The sequence below is a fragment of the Ranitomeya imitator genome, unplaced genomic scaffold (genome assembly GCF_032444005.1).
Source record: "Ranitomeya imitator isolate aRanImi1 unplaced genomic scaffold, aRanImi1.pri SCAFFOLD_242, whole genome shotgun sequence".
Classification (NCBI taxonomy): domain Eukaryota; kingdom Metazoa; phylum Chordata; class Amphibia; order Anura; family Dendrobatidae; genus Ranitomeya; species Ranitomeya imitator.
Window position 1 is genome coordinate 36,894 of NW_027194520.1, and position 17,200 is coordinate 54,093.

Consider the following 17,200-nt stretch of genomic DNA (forward strand, 5'->3'; position numbering starts at 1 on the left):
GTGCTCCTCAATGGATAATCTCGTTATAAATGTACAAAAGATTCAAGATACAATTGATCAGAAATCTATGCTAGAACCAAGAATTCCTATTCCTGATTTGTTTTTTGGTGACAGAACTAAGTTCCTGAGCTTCAAAAATAATTGTAAGCTATTTCTGGCCTTGAAACCTCATTCTTCTGGTAATCCTATTCAACAGGTTTTGATTATTATTTCTTTTTTGCGCGGCGACCCACAGGACTGGGCGTTTTCTCTTGCGCCAGGAGACCCTGCATTGAGTAATGTTGATGCGTTTTTCCAGGCGCTTGGATTGTTTTACGATGAGCCTAATTCAGTGGATCAGGCTGAGAAAAATTTGCTGGCTTTATGCCAGGGTCAGGATGATGTAGAAGTATATTGTCAGAAATTTAGGAAGTGGTCAGTACTCACTCTGTGGAATGAATCTGCACTGGTGGCTTGGTTCAGAAAGGGTCTCTCTGAAGCTCTTAAGGATGTCATGGTGGGATTTCCTATGCCTGCTGGTTTGAATGAGTCTATGTCCTTGGCCATTCAGATCGGTCGTCGCTTGCGCGAGCGTAAATCTGTGCACCATCTGGCGGTATTGTCTGAGAGTAAACCTGAGCCTATGCAGTGCGACAGGACTATGACTAAAGTTGAACGGCAAGAACACAGACGTCTGAACAGGCTGTGTTTCTACTGTGGTGATTCCACTCATGCTATTTCTAATTGTCCTAAGCGCACTAGGCGGTTCGATAGCTCTGCCGTCATTGGTACTGTACAGTCCAAATTCCTTCTGTCCATTACCTTGATATGCTCTTTGTCATCGTATTCTGTCATGGCGTTTGTGGATTCAGGCGCTGCCCTGAATCTGATGGATTTGGATTATGCTAAACGTTGTGGATTTTTCTTGGAGCCTTTGCGGTGTCCTATTCCGTTGAGAGGAATTGATGCTACACCTTTGGCCAAGAATAAGCCTGAGTACTGGGCCCAGCTGACCATGTGCATGGCTCCTGCACATCAGGAAGTTATTCGCTTTCTGGTACTGCATAATCTGCATGATGTGGTCGTGTTGGGGTTGCCATGGCTACAAACCCATAATCCAGTATTAGATTGGAACTCTATGTCGGTAACCAGCTGGAGTTGTCAGGGAGTACATGGTGATGTTCCATTTTTGTCTATTTCGTCATCCATTCCTTCTGACATCCCAGAGTTCTTGTCTGACTTTCAGGATGTATTTGAAGAGCCCAAGTCTGATGCCCTACCTCCGCATAGGGATTGTGATTGTGCTATCAATTTGATTCCTGGTAGTAAATTCCCTAAGGGTCGTTTATTTAATTTGTCCGTGCCTGAACACACCGCTATGCGCAGTTATGTGAAAGAATCCCTGGAGAAGGGACATATTCGCCCATCGTCATCACCATTGGGAGCAGGGTTCTTTTTTGTAGCCAAAAAGGATGGTTCGCTAAGACCGTGTATTGATTACCGCCTTCTTAATAAGATCACTGTTAAGTTTCAGTATCCCTTGCCATTGATATCTGACTTGTTTGCTCGGATTAAGGGGGCTAGTTGGTTTACTAAGATTGATCTTCGTGGTGCGTATAATCTGGTGAGAATCAGGCAGGGAGATGAATGGAAAACGGCATTTAATACGCCCGAGGGTCATTTTGAGTATCTGGTGATGCCGTTCGGACTTGCCAATGCTCCATCTGTTTTTCAGTCATTTATGCATGACATTTTCCGTGAGTATCTGGATAAATTCCTGATTGTTTACTTGGATGACATTTTGATCTTCTCTGATGATTGGGAGTCTCATGTGAAGCAAGTCAGAATGGTTTTCCAGGTACTGCGTGCTAATTCCTTGTTCGTGAAGGGATCAAAGTGTCTCTTCGGTGTGCAGAAAGTTTCATTTTTGGGGTTCATCTTTTCCCCTTCTACTATCGAGATGGATCCGGTTAAGGTCCAGGCCATCCAGGATTGGACTCAGCCGACATCTCTGAAAAGTCTGCAGAAATTCCTGGGCTTTGCTAATTTTTATCGTCGCTTCATCTGTAATTTTTCTAGCATTGCCAGACCATTGACCGATTTGACCAAGAAGGGTGCTGATTTGGTTAATTGGTCTTCTGCTGCCGTGGAAGCTTTTCAGGAGTTGAAGCGTCGTTTTTGCTGTGCCCCTGTGTTGTGTCAACCAGATGTTTCTCTTCCGTTCCAGGTCGAGGTTGATGCTTCTGAGATTGGAGCAGGGGCGGTTTTGTCACAGAGAGGTTCTGGTTGCTCAGTGTTGAAACCATGTGCTTTCTTTTCCAGGAAATTTTCTGCTGCTGAGCGTAATTATGATGTGGGCAACCGAGAGTTGCTGGCCATGAAGTGGGCATTCGAGGAGTGGCGTCATTGGCTTGAGGGAGCTAAGCATCGCGTGGTGGTATTGACTGATCATAAGAATCTTACTTATCTCGAGTCTGCCAAGCGCTTGAATCCTAGACAGGCCCGTTGGTCGTTATTTTTTGCTCGTTTTGATTTTGTGATTTCGTACCTTCCGGGCTCTAAAAATGTGAAGGCGGATGCTCTGTCTAGGAGTTTTGTGCCCGACTCTCCGGGGTTATCTGAGCCGGCGAGTATCCTCAAGGAAGGAGTCATTGTGTCTGCCATCTCTCCTGATTTGCGGAGAGTGTTGCAGAAATTTCAGGCTAATAAACCTGATCGTTGTCCGGCCGAGAAACTGTTCGTCCCTGATAGGTGGACTAGTAAAGTTATCTCTGAACTTCATTGTTCGATGCTGGCTGGTCATCCAGGAATCTTTGGTACCAGAGAGTTAGTGGCTAGATCCTTCTTGTGGCCATCTCTGTCACGGGATGTGCGTGCTTTTGTGCAGTCCTGTGGGATTTGTGCTAGGGCTAAGCCCTGCTGTTCACGTGCCAGTGGGTTGCTTTTGCCCTTGCCGGTCCCGAAGAGGCCTTGGACACATATTTCGATGGATTTCATTTCTGACCTTCCCGTTTCTCAAAAGATGTCGGTCATTTGGGTGGTCTGTGATCGCTTTTCTAAAATGGTCCATCTGGTGCCCTTGGTTAAATTGCCTTCCTCCTCTGATTTGGTGCCTTTGTTCTTCCAGCATGTGGTTCGTTTGCATGGCATTCCTGAGAATATTGTTTCTGACAGAGGTTCCCAGTTTGTCTCGAGGTTCTGGCGAGCCTTTTGTGGTAGGATGGGCATTGACCTATCTTTTTCCTCGGCCTTCCATCCTCAGACTAATGGCCAGACCGAACGAACCAATCAGACCTTGGAAACATATCTGAGATGTTTTGTTTCTGCTGACCAGGATGATTGGGTGTCATTTTTGCCGTTGGCTGAGTTCGCCCTTAATAATCGGGCCAGCTCGGCTACCTTGGTCTCTCCATTTTTCTGCAATTCTGGGTTCCATCCTCGTTTCTCTTCAGGACAGGTTGAGTCTTCGGACTGTCCTGGTGTGGATTCTGTGGTGGACAGGTTGCAGCAGATCTGGACTCAGGTAGTGGACAATTTGACCTTGTCCCAGGAGAAGGCTCAGCTTTTCGCTAATCGTAGACGCCGTGTGGGTCCCCGACTTCGTGTTGGGGATCTGGTTTGGTTATCTTCTCGTCATATTCCTATGAAGGTTTCCTCTCCTAAATTTAAACCTCGTTTTATTGGTCCGTATAGGATTTCTGAGATTCTCAATCCGGTGTCTTTTCGTCTGACCCTCCCAGACTCCTTTTCCATACATAATGTATTCCATAGGTCGTTGTTGAGAAGATACGTGGCACCTATGGTTCCATCTGTGGAGCCTCCTGCCCCTGTTTTGGTGGAGGGGGAATTGGAGTATATTGTGGAGAAAATTTTGGATTCTCGTGTCTCTAGACGGAAACTCCAGTATCTGGTCAAATGGAAGGGTTATGCTCAGGAGGATAATTCCTGGGTTTTTGCCTCTGATGTCCATGCCCCAGATCTTGTTCGTGCCTTTCATGTGGCTCATCCTGGTCGGCCTGGGGGTTCTGGTGAGGGTTCAGTGACCCCTCCTCAAGGGGGGGGTACTGTTGTGAATTCTGTGGCTGAATTCACTCCTGTGGTCACAAGTGGTATTGCAGCCTCTGGGCTTCCTCCCTCAGGTGTTTTGGTGAGCTCGTTGGCTGCCTTGCTATTTAATTCCACCTGAGTCTGTCTTCCTTGCTCCTTGTCAATGTTCCAGTGTTGGATCTGAGCTACTGCATCTTTCCTGTGGCCTGCTGCTCTGCTAGATAAGTGTTACTTTGTTTTTGTTTCCGTTTTTTCTGTCCAGCTGTGCTATTCTCTTTTGCTGGAAGCTCTGAGACGCAAAGGGAGCACCGCCGTGCCGTTAGTTCGGCACGGTGGGTCTTTTTGCCCCCCTTTGCGTGGTTCTGCTTTAGGGTTTTTTGTAGACTGCATAGTTCTCTTTGCTATCCTCGCTCTGTCTAGAATATCGGGCCTCACTTTGCTGAATCTATTTCATTCCTACGTTTTGTCTTTTCATCTTGCTAACAGTCATTATATGTGGGGGGCTGCCTATTCCTTTGGGGTATTTCTCTGAGGCAAGTCAGGCTTGTATTTCTATCTTCAGGCTAGTCAGCTCCTCAGGCAGTGCCGAGTTGCATAGGTAGTGTTAGGCGCAATCCACTGCTGCTTTTAGTTGTGTGAGGATAGGTTCAGGTATTGCAGTCTACAGAGATTCCACGTCTCAGAGCTCGTTCTATGGTTTTTGGGTTATTGCCATATCACTGTATGTGCGCTGATTACTGCACTCTGTGTTGCCTGATAGCACAGCATAACAGGGTGGTCTGTGATCGCTTTTCTAAGATGGTCCATCTGGTACCTTTGTCTAAATTGCCTTCCTCCTCTGATTTGGTGCCATTGTTCTTCCAGCATGTGGTTCGTTTACATGGCATTCCGGAGAATATCGTTTCTGACAGAGGTTCCCAGTTTGTTTCGAGGTTTTGGCGAGCCTTTTGTGGTAGGATGGGCATTGACTTGTCTTTTTCCTCGGCTTTCCATCCTCAGACTAATGGCCAGACCGAACGAACCAATCAGACCTTGGAAACATATCTGAGATGCTTTGTTTCTGCTGATCAGGATGACTGGGTGTCCTTTTTGCCTTTGGCTGAGTTCACCCTTAATAATCGGGCCAGCTCGGCTACCTTGGTTTTGCCATTTTTCTGCAATTCTGGGTTCCATCCTCGTTTCTCTTCAGGACAGGTTGAGTCTTCAGACTGTCCTGGTGTGGATACTGTGGTGGACAGGTTGCAGCAGATTTGGACTCATGTAGTGGACAATTTGACCTTGTCCCAGGAGAAGGCTCAATGTTTTGCTAATCGCGGACGCCGTGTGGGTCCCCGACTTCGTGTTGGGGATCTGGTTTGGTTATCTTCTCGTCATATTCCTATGAAGGTTTCCTCTCCTAAGTTTAAACCTCGTTTCATTGGTCCGTATAGGATTTCTGAGGTTCTTAATCCTGTGTCTTTTCGTCTGACCCTTCCAGATTCTTTTTCCATACATAACGTATTCCATAGGTCATTGTTGCGGAGATACGTGGCACCTATGGTTCCATCTGTTGACCCTCCTGCCCCGGTTTTGGTGGAGGGGGAGTTGGAGTATATTGTGGAGAAGATTTTGGATTCTCCTGTTTCAAGACGGAAACTCCAGTATCTGGTTAAATGGAAGGGTTATGCTCAGGAAGATAATTCCTGGGTTTTTGCCTCTGATGTCCATGCTCCCGATCTTGTTCGTGCCTTTCATGTGGCTCATCCTGGTCGGCCTGGGGGCTCTGGTGAGGGTTCGGTGACCCCTCCTCAAGGGGGGGGGTACTGTTGTGAATTCTGTGGCAGAGCTCCCTCCTGTGGTCACAAGTGGTACTTCGGCTGATTCTCTCTGTGAGCTTCCGTTGGTGGAGGAAAGTGGTACTGTGGCTTCTGAGTTTCCTCCCTCAGGTGATGTGGTGAGGTCGTTAGGTGCTTCTCTACTTAACTCCACCTAATGCTTTGATCCTGGCTTCCTGTCAATGTTCCAGTGTTGGACTTGTTTTTCCCTGGATCATTCCTGTGGCCTGCTGCTCTGCATAGCTAAGTTCTTCTTTGCTATTTGTTTGCTATTTTTTCTGTCCAGCTTGTCTTATTGTTTTGCTGCAAGCTCTGGGACGCAAAGGGTGTACCTCCGTGCCGTTAGTTCGGTACGGAGGGTCTTTTTGCCCCCTTTGCGTGGTTTTCTTTAGGGTTTTGTGTAGACCGCAAAGTTACCTTTCCTATCCTCGCTCTGTTAAAAAAGTCGGGCCTCACTTTGCTGAATCGATTTCATCTCTACGTTTGTCTTTTCATCTTAACTCACAGTCATTATATGTGGGGGGCTGCCTTTTCCTTTGGGGTATTTCTCTGAGGCAAGGTAGGCTTATTTTCTATCTTCAGGCTAGTTAGTTTCTCAGGCTGTGCCGAGTTGCATAGGCAGAGTTAGGCGCAATCCACGGCTGCTAGTGTTGTTTGGAGAGGATTAGGGATTGCGGTCTGCAGAGTTCCCACGTCTCAGAGCTCATCCTATGATTTTGGGTTATTGTCAGATCACTGTATGTGCTCTGACCGCTATGTCCATTGTGGAACTGAATTGCCTTTCATAACAGTGGGTCCCCGACTTCGTGTTGGGGATTTGGTTTGGTTGTCATCTCGTTATATTCCTATGAAGGTTTCCTCTCCTAAATTTAAGCCTCGTTTCATTGGTCCATATAGGATTTCTGAGGTTCTTAATCCTGTGTCTTTTCGTTTGACTCTTCCGGCTTCTTTTTCCATCCATAACGTGTTCCATAGGTCATTGTTGCGGAGATACGTGGCACCTGTGGTTCCATCTATTGATCCTCCTGCTCCGGTTTTGGTTGAAGGGGAATTGGAGTATATTGTGGAGAAGATTTTGGATTCTCGTGTTTCGAGACGGAAACTCCAGTATCTGGTTAAGTGGAAAGGTTATGGTCAGGAAGATAATTCCTGGGTCTTTGCCTCTGATGTCCATGCTGCCAATCTGGTTCGTGCCTTTCATGTGGCTCATCCTGGTCGGCCTGGGGGCTCTGGTGAGGGTTCGGTGACCCCTCCTCAAGGGGGGGGGTACTGTTGTGAATTCGGTGGCCAAGCTCCCTCCTGTGGTCATGAGTGGTACTGCGGCTGGTTCTGTCTATAAGCTTCCTTTGGTGGATGAGAGTGGTACTGCGGCTTCTGAGTTTCCTTCTTCAGGTGATGAGGTTGTCGTTAGGTGCTGCTCTATTTAACTCCACCTGGTGCTTTGATCCTGGCCTCCAGTCAATGTTCTAGTATTGGTCTTGCTTCCTCCTGGATCGTTCCTGTGGCCTGTTTATCCTGCATAAGCTAAGTTTTGCTTGTGTTATTTTTTGTTTGCTATATTTTCTGTCCAGCTTGCTTTATTGGTTTTTCTTGCTTGCTGGAAGCTCTGAGACGCAGAGGGAGCACCTCCGTACCGTTAGTCGGTGCGGAGGGTCTTTTTGCCCCTCTGCGTGGTTGTTTGTAGGTTTTTGTGTTGACCGCAAAGCTATCTTTCCTATCCTCGGTCTATTCAGTAAGTCGGGCCTCACTTTGCTAAATCTATTTCATCTCTGTGTTTGTATTTCATCTTTACTCACAGTCATTATATGTGGGGGGCTGCCTTTTCCTTTGGGGAATTTCTCTGAGGCAAGGTAGGCTTATTTTTCTATCTTCAGGGCTAGTTAGTTTCTAAGGCTGTGCCGAGTTGCATAGGGAGCGTTAGGCGCAATCCACGGCTACCTCTAGTGTGGTGTGTTAGGATTAGGGATTGCGGTCAGCAGCGTTCCCACGTCTCAGAGCTCGTCCTGGTAATTGTCAGGTCACTTTGTGTGCTCTGTACCTCTATGTCCATTGTGGTTCTGAATTACCTGTTCATAACAAGTTACATAGTTATTAAGGTTGAAGGGAGACTAAGTCCATGTAGTTCAACCCATAGCCTAACCTAACATGCCCTAACATGTTGATCCAGAGGAAGGCAAAAAAAAACATGTGGCAAAGAGTAAGCTCCACATTGGGGAAAAAAATTCCTTCCCGACTCCACATACGGCAATCAGACTAGTTCCCTGGATCAACACCCTATCAAGTAATCTAGTGTATATACCCTGTAACATTATACTTTTCCAGAAAGGTATCCAGTCCCCTCTTAAATTTAAGTAATGAATCACTCATTACAACATCATACGGCAGAGAGTTCCATAGTCTCACTGCTCTTACAGTAAAGAATCCGCGTCTGTTATTATGCTTAAACCTTCTTTCCTCCAGACGTAGAGGATGCCCCCTTGTCCCTGTCTCAGGTCTATGATTAAAAAGATCATCAGAAAGGTCTTTGTACTGTCCCCTCATATATTTATACATTTACATAAGATCACCCCTTAGTCTTCGTTTTTCCAAACTAAATAGCCCCAAGTGTAATAACCTTTTCTTTTTCATTGACGGTTTTGCCCAGAGTTTTAGAATTAAGCACATAATTATACATCTTATTTCTTCTACCCAAGTGCATGACCTTACATTTATCCCCATTAAAGCTCATTTGCCATTTATCAGCCCAAGCTTCTAGTTTACATAAATCATCCTGTAATATAAAATTGTCCTCCTCTGTATTAATTACCCTGCAGAGTTTAGTGTCATCTGCAAATATTGAAATTCTACTCTGAATGCCCCCTACAAGGTCATTAATAAATATGTTAAAAAGAAGAGGGCCCAATACTGACCCCTGTGGTACCCCACTGCTAACCGCGACCCAGTCCGAGTGTGCTCCATTAATAACCACCCTTTGTTTCCTATCCCTGAGCCAGCTCTCAACCCACTTACACATATTTTCCCCTATCCCCATTATTCTCATTTTATGTATCAACCTTTTGTGTGGCACCGTATCAAAAGCTTCTGAAAAGTCCATATACACTACGTCCACTGGGTTCCCTTAGTCCAGTCCAGAACTTACCTCTTCATAGAAACTGATCAAATTAGTCTGACATGAACGGTCCCTAGTAAACCCGTGCTGATACTGGGTCATGAGGTTATTTCTCTTCAGATACTCCAGTATATCATCCCTTAGAATGCCCTCCAGGATTTTACCCACAGTAGAGGTTAAGCTTACTGGCCTATAATTTCCGAGTTCAGTTTTTGTCCCCTTTTTGAATATTGGCACCACATTTGCTATACGCCAGTCCTGTGGTACAGACCCTGTTATTATGGAGTCTCTAAAGATTAAAAACAATGGTCTATCAATGACTGTACTTAGTTCCTGCAGTACTCGAGGGTGTATCCCATCCGGGCCTGGAGATTTGTCAATTTTAGTGAATGTTGTGCATTTTCCTAAACCAGTATTTAGAAATACTGACAGGTGAGTTTTGCATGGCATTAAGCACATCTTGATGAGGATGTGGGTAACATTCCTACAGAGGAATAGGAAGAGGTGCTGGAATCTCCAGGGTTGCTTTCAATAAACACGATGCAGAGAAGGTCTCAGCTGTTACTAGTTCATAGAGTGTATAGGAAACCCAAGGTATTGTATAGAATGGGCCTAAAGATGGATGACTGTTGTCCGCGTTGCAGGGAACAAAATGCGGACCTGATGCACATGCTTTGGTCATGCCCGAGACTGGGGCGACATTGGAGGTGGTTGGTAGATTAATAGTGAAGTGTTTCATATTCAACCACACTTAGTGCGAAAACCTGTGTGTTAGGATTAACGGGGAAGGTGGGATGATCTCCACAGGTACAGTTAGCTATTGTTAAAGTACTCTACCAGATTAGAAAATCTATAGCCACACACTGGCCGGCAACCAGACCTACTTGTTTAGAAGTGGTCCAAGCTCTCAACTCTACTATCTTAATGAAAAAAAGGGGTTTATATCAAGAGCGGGGCGGTTGATAAATTTGGTAAAGTATGAGGAGACTGGATTAGGTGCACAGCTGTGATTTCGGAGGAGCTGGCTAGAGACGTCTTATTTAGTGTACTGATCCTGTAAATTATGATTACCACCTGTCTGGGAAGTAGGATAATGTATTTGACTAATTGTCTAAGAGTAAGGGTACCGTCACACTATACGATTTACCAACGATCACGACCAGCGATACGACCTGGCCGTGATCGTTGGTAAGTCGTTGTGTGGTCGCTGGGGAGCTGTCACACAGACAGCTCTCCAGCGACCAACGATGCCGAAGTCCCCGGGTAACCAGGGTAAACATCGGGTTACTAAGCGCAGGACCGCGCTTAGTAACCCGATGTTTACCCTGGTTACCAGTGTAAAAAAAAACAAACAGTACATACTTACATTCCGGTGTCCATCCCTTGCCGTCTGCTTCCCGCACTCACTGACTGCCGGCCGTAAAGTGAAAGCACAGCACAGCGGTGACGTCACCGCTGTGCTCTGCTTTCACTTTACGGCAGTCAGTGAGTGTGGGAAGCAGACGGCAAGGAACCTGACGGACACCGGAATATAAGTATGTACTGTTTTTTTTTTTTTTACATTTACGCTGGTAACCAGGGTCAACATCGGGTTACTAAGCGCGGCCCTGTGCTTAGTAACCCGATGTTTACCCTGGTTACAAGCGAACGCATCGCTAGATCGGTGTCACACACACTGATCTAGCGATGACAGCGGGAGATCCAGCGACGAAAGAATGTTCCAAACGATCTGCTACGACGTACGATTCTCAGCAGGATCCCTGATCGCTGCTGCGTGTCAGACACAGCGATATCGTATGGATATCGCTGGAACGTCACGAATCGTACCGTCGTAGCGATCAAAATGGCACTGTGTGACGGTACCCTAACACCTACCGTATATCACCATGGGTATGGTTTTATTGTAATACACACGGTGGGGGAGGGTGGATGTTAGTTCTGGGTTGGGAAGCGGAGAACTGTATTGTGGTTATTTGAATCTCATTGAAAGAATAATTGGTTTATATGGGTACTATTGCTATATATATATACTGTATGATGTCATGTAAAATATTCTACTGTAAATTGTTTGGCGTTCAATAAAAGTTTATTGATTAAAAAAAACAAGCCCTCGCATGGCTATGATGATAGAAAAATGCAAAAGTTACAGCTCTTCAAAGAAAGCGTGGAAAGGACGAAAGCACAAAAATGAAAAATGGCTGCGTCCTTAAGGGGTTAAACTAGTTGGTAATCTGGGATATGGTCAATAAGCCATTGTCCAATAACTAATGTGTGTGGTCTTGGTTCTTGTCCCACAGATCTGCATGTTCTTCTCTTGGAAGATCTTTTAGTTCTGCTTCAGAAACAAGACGAGAAGCTGGTGCTTAAGTGTCACAGCAAGACCTCAGTGGTGTCTTCCGATACCAAGCAAACATTCAGTCCTGTTATCAAGCTGAACTCTGTTCTGGTCCGATCAGTAGCCACAGGTGACGACTCGATAAGGTATGAAGGAAGAGGATCCATGGGAGATGTTGAGCTCCTATTTGGATACCTTAACGTTGTGTTGAGAATTGACACTGGACATTAATGAACTAAGGGGGTATTCCCATCTCGCACTTGTCATATACTCTGCCACAAAGGTCTTAGATGGGAATTGCCCTTTAATGACCAGATATGTTGTAGCAATTTTGTAATGGATAACAGCTCCCTTGACAGTCTATTGATCATAGTTTGTGTTGTTGTCTTTTTTCCTTTGACAGATAAGAGAGCCTTCTTCATTATTTGCACATATGGACTTAGGCCCTTAGATCTATGAGTTGGTGGCACTGACATCTTCTGAGAAAAACACGTAAGTCTTGCTGTAGAAGGTGTTGTCAGAAGGGATGTATTTTCGTATCTAGCTTTTTATGACCTCCCATATTTCCAATAGGTGGAAAGACCTACTTGAAGAAGCTGCCAAAAGTGCCACGAGACATCCACCTACCTTTATAAAACTGAGCACTCAGAGCGTAGTCCATTCCGGGACACCTTCTAAGAGGTGAGGTCAAATATTGTCCATCTTGGCGTCTTTTACTCATGTCTGATATACAATTGGATCAAGGTAGTTTTCTTAAAGAAATATCTAAACTTACTGGATGTAACACTGTCCCTCTGTCTTCTGCAGTTCGGTGTTACAGGATGCAGGCATCCAAAATTTATTGTCCGAAGCAAGTATGAGAACCAACAGTGAAGACCTCACAATTGGTAAATTGTGTTCTTTACTAAATAATCTCATCTATTCGATTTTTCCTCCATAATTTCAAGAGAGACCAAATAATTTCATGTGATCTCTTGCTTGATGCTCTGTCCCTGCAGATGAGAATCAAGGAGAGTTCCTGGGACACTCTCATAAGACTGATGTTCTTCTAGAAGAATCGGAAAGCCTAGAAGAAGATGAAGCACAGACTCCTACACAATTGCCATTTCCATCTCAAGTGGAAGATACAGGAGGGGGTTTGGAGGACCGGTCTGATCCCACTTACCTCGCCTACCGGTGGCCTTCAGTGAGTGAAGGTTTGGCAGAATCTGCACTGGAAGATGGTAAGATATAAACTTGTTCACATTTTGGTCACTTGGTTGTAGATGATCTGCTGAGACTTCTGTTTTGTAACATTGGTCTAGTGTAGGCTTTAGGTTCACTGACCATTATAGTTTGACCCTTGATTGAAATTAATCTCTCTTTAGTCCAGAATCTCCGTCAGCTGATTCTACGGAGGCTTCTCCCCATGAGACATTCGGATCATTCAGAGGATGACCACACGCCTACGCCTTCAGTGTCTGATGGGGCAGGGTACCCATGTGAGATGGTGACAGAATCTGTAACAGATACTCTAGATGATGGTCTGGGAGAAGTGTCACCACAACACTCTAGTATTGCAGAAAGCAGCAGGACTGCGGAGGACTTCGCTTATCGGCACAAGCGGCAAGGTTCGAAAGATGCAGAGCATAGTATGTGGGATATGGTCGATAGCCACTTGAAAGGGAGTTCTGAACTTGAGAACCAAAATGATCAATCACATACAAATTCTGAGGACTGATAGGGAATCAGGGACCACCTTAATGTGTTCTCATAATTCATACATATGTCTCTGAATATGTCCAAGACAGGCCTTACTCTGCTAAGTCATCCTGCTAACTATTGATTACCAATTAGAATTGCTGAGAAAGGTAAAAAGCTACTCAAGAGATGAGACTTGGGACATTAGCCCCTTACGTGTCTAAACCCAAGTTACCTCTTAGGTAAGGATCACCTGTCCACAGTTCTGTCCTTATTAGGAATAAACCTGATGAATTAAGAATGATCTCATATGTAATAAACAGCTGATTTTCGCACAAACATCATGTATACGCCTACTCAAAAGTGTATATAACTGCATGTAACCAGTAAACGTTATGGCTTCTGAAACAGATTCACTTCTGTCTCTGTCCATCATTTCTCTGGAGAACTCACACATTTGGCAGCCATCCAATATCCCTGAGGGTCTGACTTGCAGACCACCCTAACATTTTTGGCGCCCCTGGGTGGGCGGCCACAACGGCTGATCACCAACATATCTGATGCCCGGTACATCGCAGACCTGAGATTAAGGACACACAGACAATCCGCGGAAAGGTAAGAACCATTAGATTCTTACAAAATCTCTGTGTCTCCATCTGTCTCATAATCTGCAGCCGAGCCTCTAGGTATGGTATCGTCAGATCTGTCTACAAAGCCGCCCATAGTGTTTGGCAAAGAACCACAGAATATCCACGTGATATTTGAAAGGCATATTGGACTGGTCGATTTTATGTGCTGCTATCTCTGTTATATGTCTTGTTATATGTCTAGCATATTACTGAAGAGTGCATGAGTGTGTGAATTCACCCATCAGGAGACGTCCTTTTGGGGAGTGATAGAGATACGGTGTAAAAAGCCGGTTGAATCGGGATAGGGCCTCTGCAGTTCCCTCCAGCGACCCTTCGGGGCACTCTGGGTCAGAGGTCAGTCCGTCTGTCTGTCTGTCCTGCCTTGTATGTACGCACAAGCTGCCCCCTAGATTCTGATCACATCAATATGCCTGCTGCTAGTTAGTTCTGTTCTCTGGTTATAGGATTTCTGTGTATGCCATATTACATCTGAAGAAGGTGCCCTTAGATAGACCAGGAGGCCTGAGTGGGATTTGTGAGTGACGCTGCGGCGGTCACAAGGGCCAAATCACTAATCATTATCCCCGCAGTCCGCACGCCTATTGGCTGAGTGTTCAGTATAGGCTACTAAGGAGCAGAGAAGGGGAATTACGGATCTACACACCGTGTAACATAGTAACATAGTTAGTAAGGCCGAAAAAAGACATTTGTCCATCCAGTTCAGCCTATATTCCATCATAATAAATCCCCAGATCTACGTCCTTCTACAGAACCTAATAATTGTATGATACAATATTGTTCTGCTCCAGGAAGACATCCAGGCCTCTCTTGAACCCCTCGACTAAGTTCGCCATCACCACCTCCTCAGGCAAGCAATTCCAGATTCTCACTGCCCTAACAGTAAAGAATCCTCTTCTATGTTGGTGGAAAAACCTTCTCTCCTCCAGACGCAAAGAATGCCCCCTTGTGCCCGTCACCTTCCTTGGTATAAACAGATCCTCAGCGAGATATTTGTATTGTCCCCTTATATACTTATACATGGTTATTTGTCATGATCCCAATGGCAGGGAATCACCAAGGACAAGCACAATAATAAAAACCAGCTCTAGGATGATGGAAACTGCGCTGACCGCGATCCTGAACTTAACACACAAATAGCAGTAGCCGGGGAACGTGCCTACGATGATTCTAGACGTCTCGCTCCAGCCGGAGGACTAGCTTCCCCTATAAGAAGAAACACAGACCTCACTTGCCTCCAGAGAAAAACCCCACAGAAATAGCAGCCCCCCACATGTAATAACGGTGAAATGAGAGGAAAGCACATACGTAGTAATGAAAACAGAATCAGCAAAAGTGAGGCCCGCTAACGCTAGATAGCAGAGGATAAGAAAGTGAACTGCGCGGTCAGCGAAAAACCCTACAAAAAACCATCCTGAAATTACTTGTACTCATGTGCCAACTCATGGAACATGAGGAGTAATTTCAGCTCACTAGAGCAACCAGAAGCAGGAAAATTACATAACTGCAAGCTGGACTAAGACAAAAGTAAACCAAACGGAAAACAGGAAAATCAAAACTTAGCTTGTCCTGAAGAATACAAATGCAGGGAGCAGAGGCAAAACAGACACTCTGGTAACATTGATTGCCGGTGAGGAAATGACAAAGAAGCCAGGCTAAATAGGAAACACCCATAAAATAATGAAACAGGTGAACACCAGAGACTGCAAAAACACAAGTCACCCAGTACCCTCAGTAACCACCAGAGGGAGCCCAAAAACAGAACTCACAACAGTACCCCCCCCTTGAGGAGGGGTCACCGAACCCTCACGAGAACCACCAGGGCGACCAGGATGAGCCCTATGAAAAGCACGGACCAAATCGGTAGCATGAACATCAGAGGCATTCACCCAAGAATTATCCTCCTGACCATAACCCTTCCACTTAACCAAATACTGGAGCCTCCGTCTGGAAACACGAGAATCCAAGATCTTCTCCACAACATACTCCAACTCACCCTCCACCAGCACCGGAGCACGAGGCTCAGGAGAAGGAACGACAGGTACCTCATACCTCCGCAACAACGACCGATGGAACACATTATGAATAGCAAACGATGCCGGAAGATCCAAACGAAACGACACAGGGTTAAGAATTTCCAAGATCTTATAAGGACCGATGAACCGAGGCTTAAACTTAGGAGAAGAGACCTTCATAGGAACAAAACGAGAAGACAACCACACCAAGTCCCCAACAAAAAGTCGAGGACCCACGCGGCGATGGCGATTAGCAAAGTGCTGAGCCTTCTCCTGAGACAACTTCAAATTGTCCACCACATGACTCCAGATCCGATGCAACCTATCCACCACCATGTCCACTCCAGGACAATCAGAAGGCTCCACCTGACCAGAGGAAAAACGAGGATGAAACCCCGAATTACAAAAGAAAGGAGAAACCAAGGTAGCAGAACTAGCCCGATTATTAAGGGCAAACTCGGCAAGCGGCAAAAAGGAAACCCAGTCATCCTGATCAGCAGAAACAAAACACCTCAAATAAGTTTCCAAAGTCTGATTAGTTTGTTCCGTCTGACCATTCGTCTGGGGGTGGAACGCAGACGAAAAGGACAAATCAATACCCATCTTAGCACAAAACGTCCGCCAAAATCTGGACACAAACTGAGATCCCCTGTCAGAAACGATGTTCTCCGGAATGCCATGCAAACGGACCACGTTTTGAAAAAACAGAGGGACCAACTCAGAGGAAGGAAGAAGGTAACTTAGGCAAGGGTACCAGATGAACCATTTTAGAAAAGCGGTCACACACAACCCATATGACGGACATTTTTTGAGAGACAGGGAGATCCGAAATAAAGTCCATGGAAATGTGCGTCCAAGGCCTCTTCGGGATAGACAAAGGTAACAACAATCCACTGGCCCGAGAACAGCAAGGCTTAGCCTGAGCACAGACTCCACAAGACTGCACGAAAGAACGCACATTCCTCGACAAGGAAGGCCACCAAAAAGACCTGGCCACCAAGTCTCTAGTACCAAATATCCCAGGATGACCCGCCAACACAGAAGAATGGACCTCGGAGATGACTCTACTGGTCCAATTATCTGGGACAAACAGTCTTTCCGGCGGACAACGATCAGGTTTATCCGCCTGAAACTCCTGCAGAGCACGTCGCAAGTCTGGAGAGACTGCCGACAAAATCACCCCCTCCCTAAGGATACCAGTAGGCTCAGAATTTCCAGGGGTGTCAGGCACAAAACTCCTAGAAAGAGCATCCGCCTTCACATTCTTTGAACCTGGCAGGTATGAAACCACAAAATTGAAACGGGAGAAAAACAGTGACCAACGAGCCTGTCTAGGATTCAGACGCTTGGCAGACTCAAGGTACATCAGATTTTTGTGATCAGTCAAGACCACCACACGATGTCTAGCACCCTCAAGCCAATGACGCCACTCCTCAAATGCCCACTTAATAGCCAAAAGCTCCCGATTACCAACATCATAATTCCGTTCGGCGGGCGAAAATTTTCTAGAAAAGAACGCACATGGCTTCATCGCTGAGCCATCGGAACCTCTCTGAGACAAAACCGCCCCCGCA

At 45.8% G+C, this 17,200-nt stretch overlaps 1 protein-coding gene across 1 annotated transcript; it reads left to right on the forward strand.

The window, feature by feature from the left end:
- The first annotated feature begins 11,244 nt into the window (after positions 1-11,244).
- Positions 11,245-13,369, forward strand: LOC138655206 (rho guanine nucleotide exchange factor 11-like). The gene is made up of 6 exons (XM_069743568.1): positions 11,245-11,430; positions 11,688-11,776; positions 11,858-11,965; positions 12,092-12,171; positions 12,283-12,507; positions 12,652-13,369. Exons 4-6 carry the CDS (start codon positions 12,141-12,143, stop codon positions 13,002-13,004), a joined length of 609 nt encoding a protein of 202 aa, XP_069599669.1. The 5' UTR covers positions 11,245-11,430; positions 11,688-11,776; positions 11,858-11,965; positions 12,092-12,140; the 3' UTR covers positions 13,005-13,369.
- Positions 13,370-17,200: the final 3,831 nt, after the last annotated feature.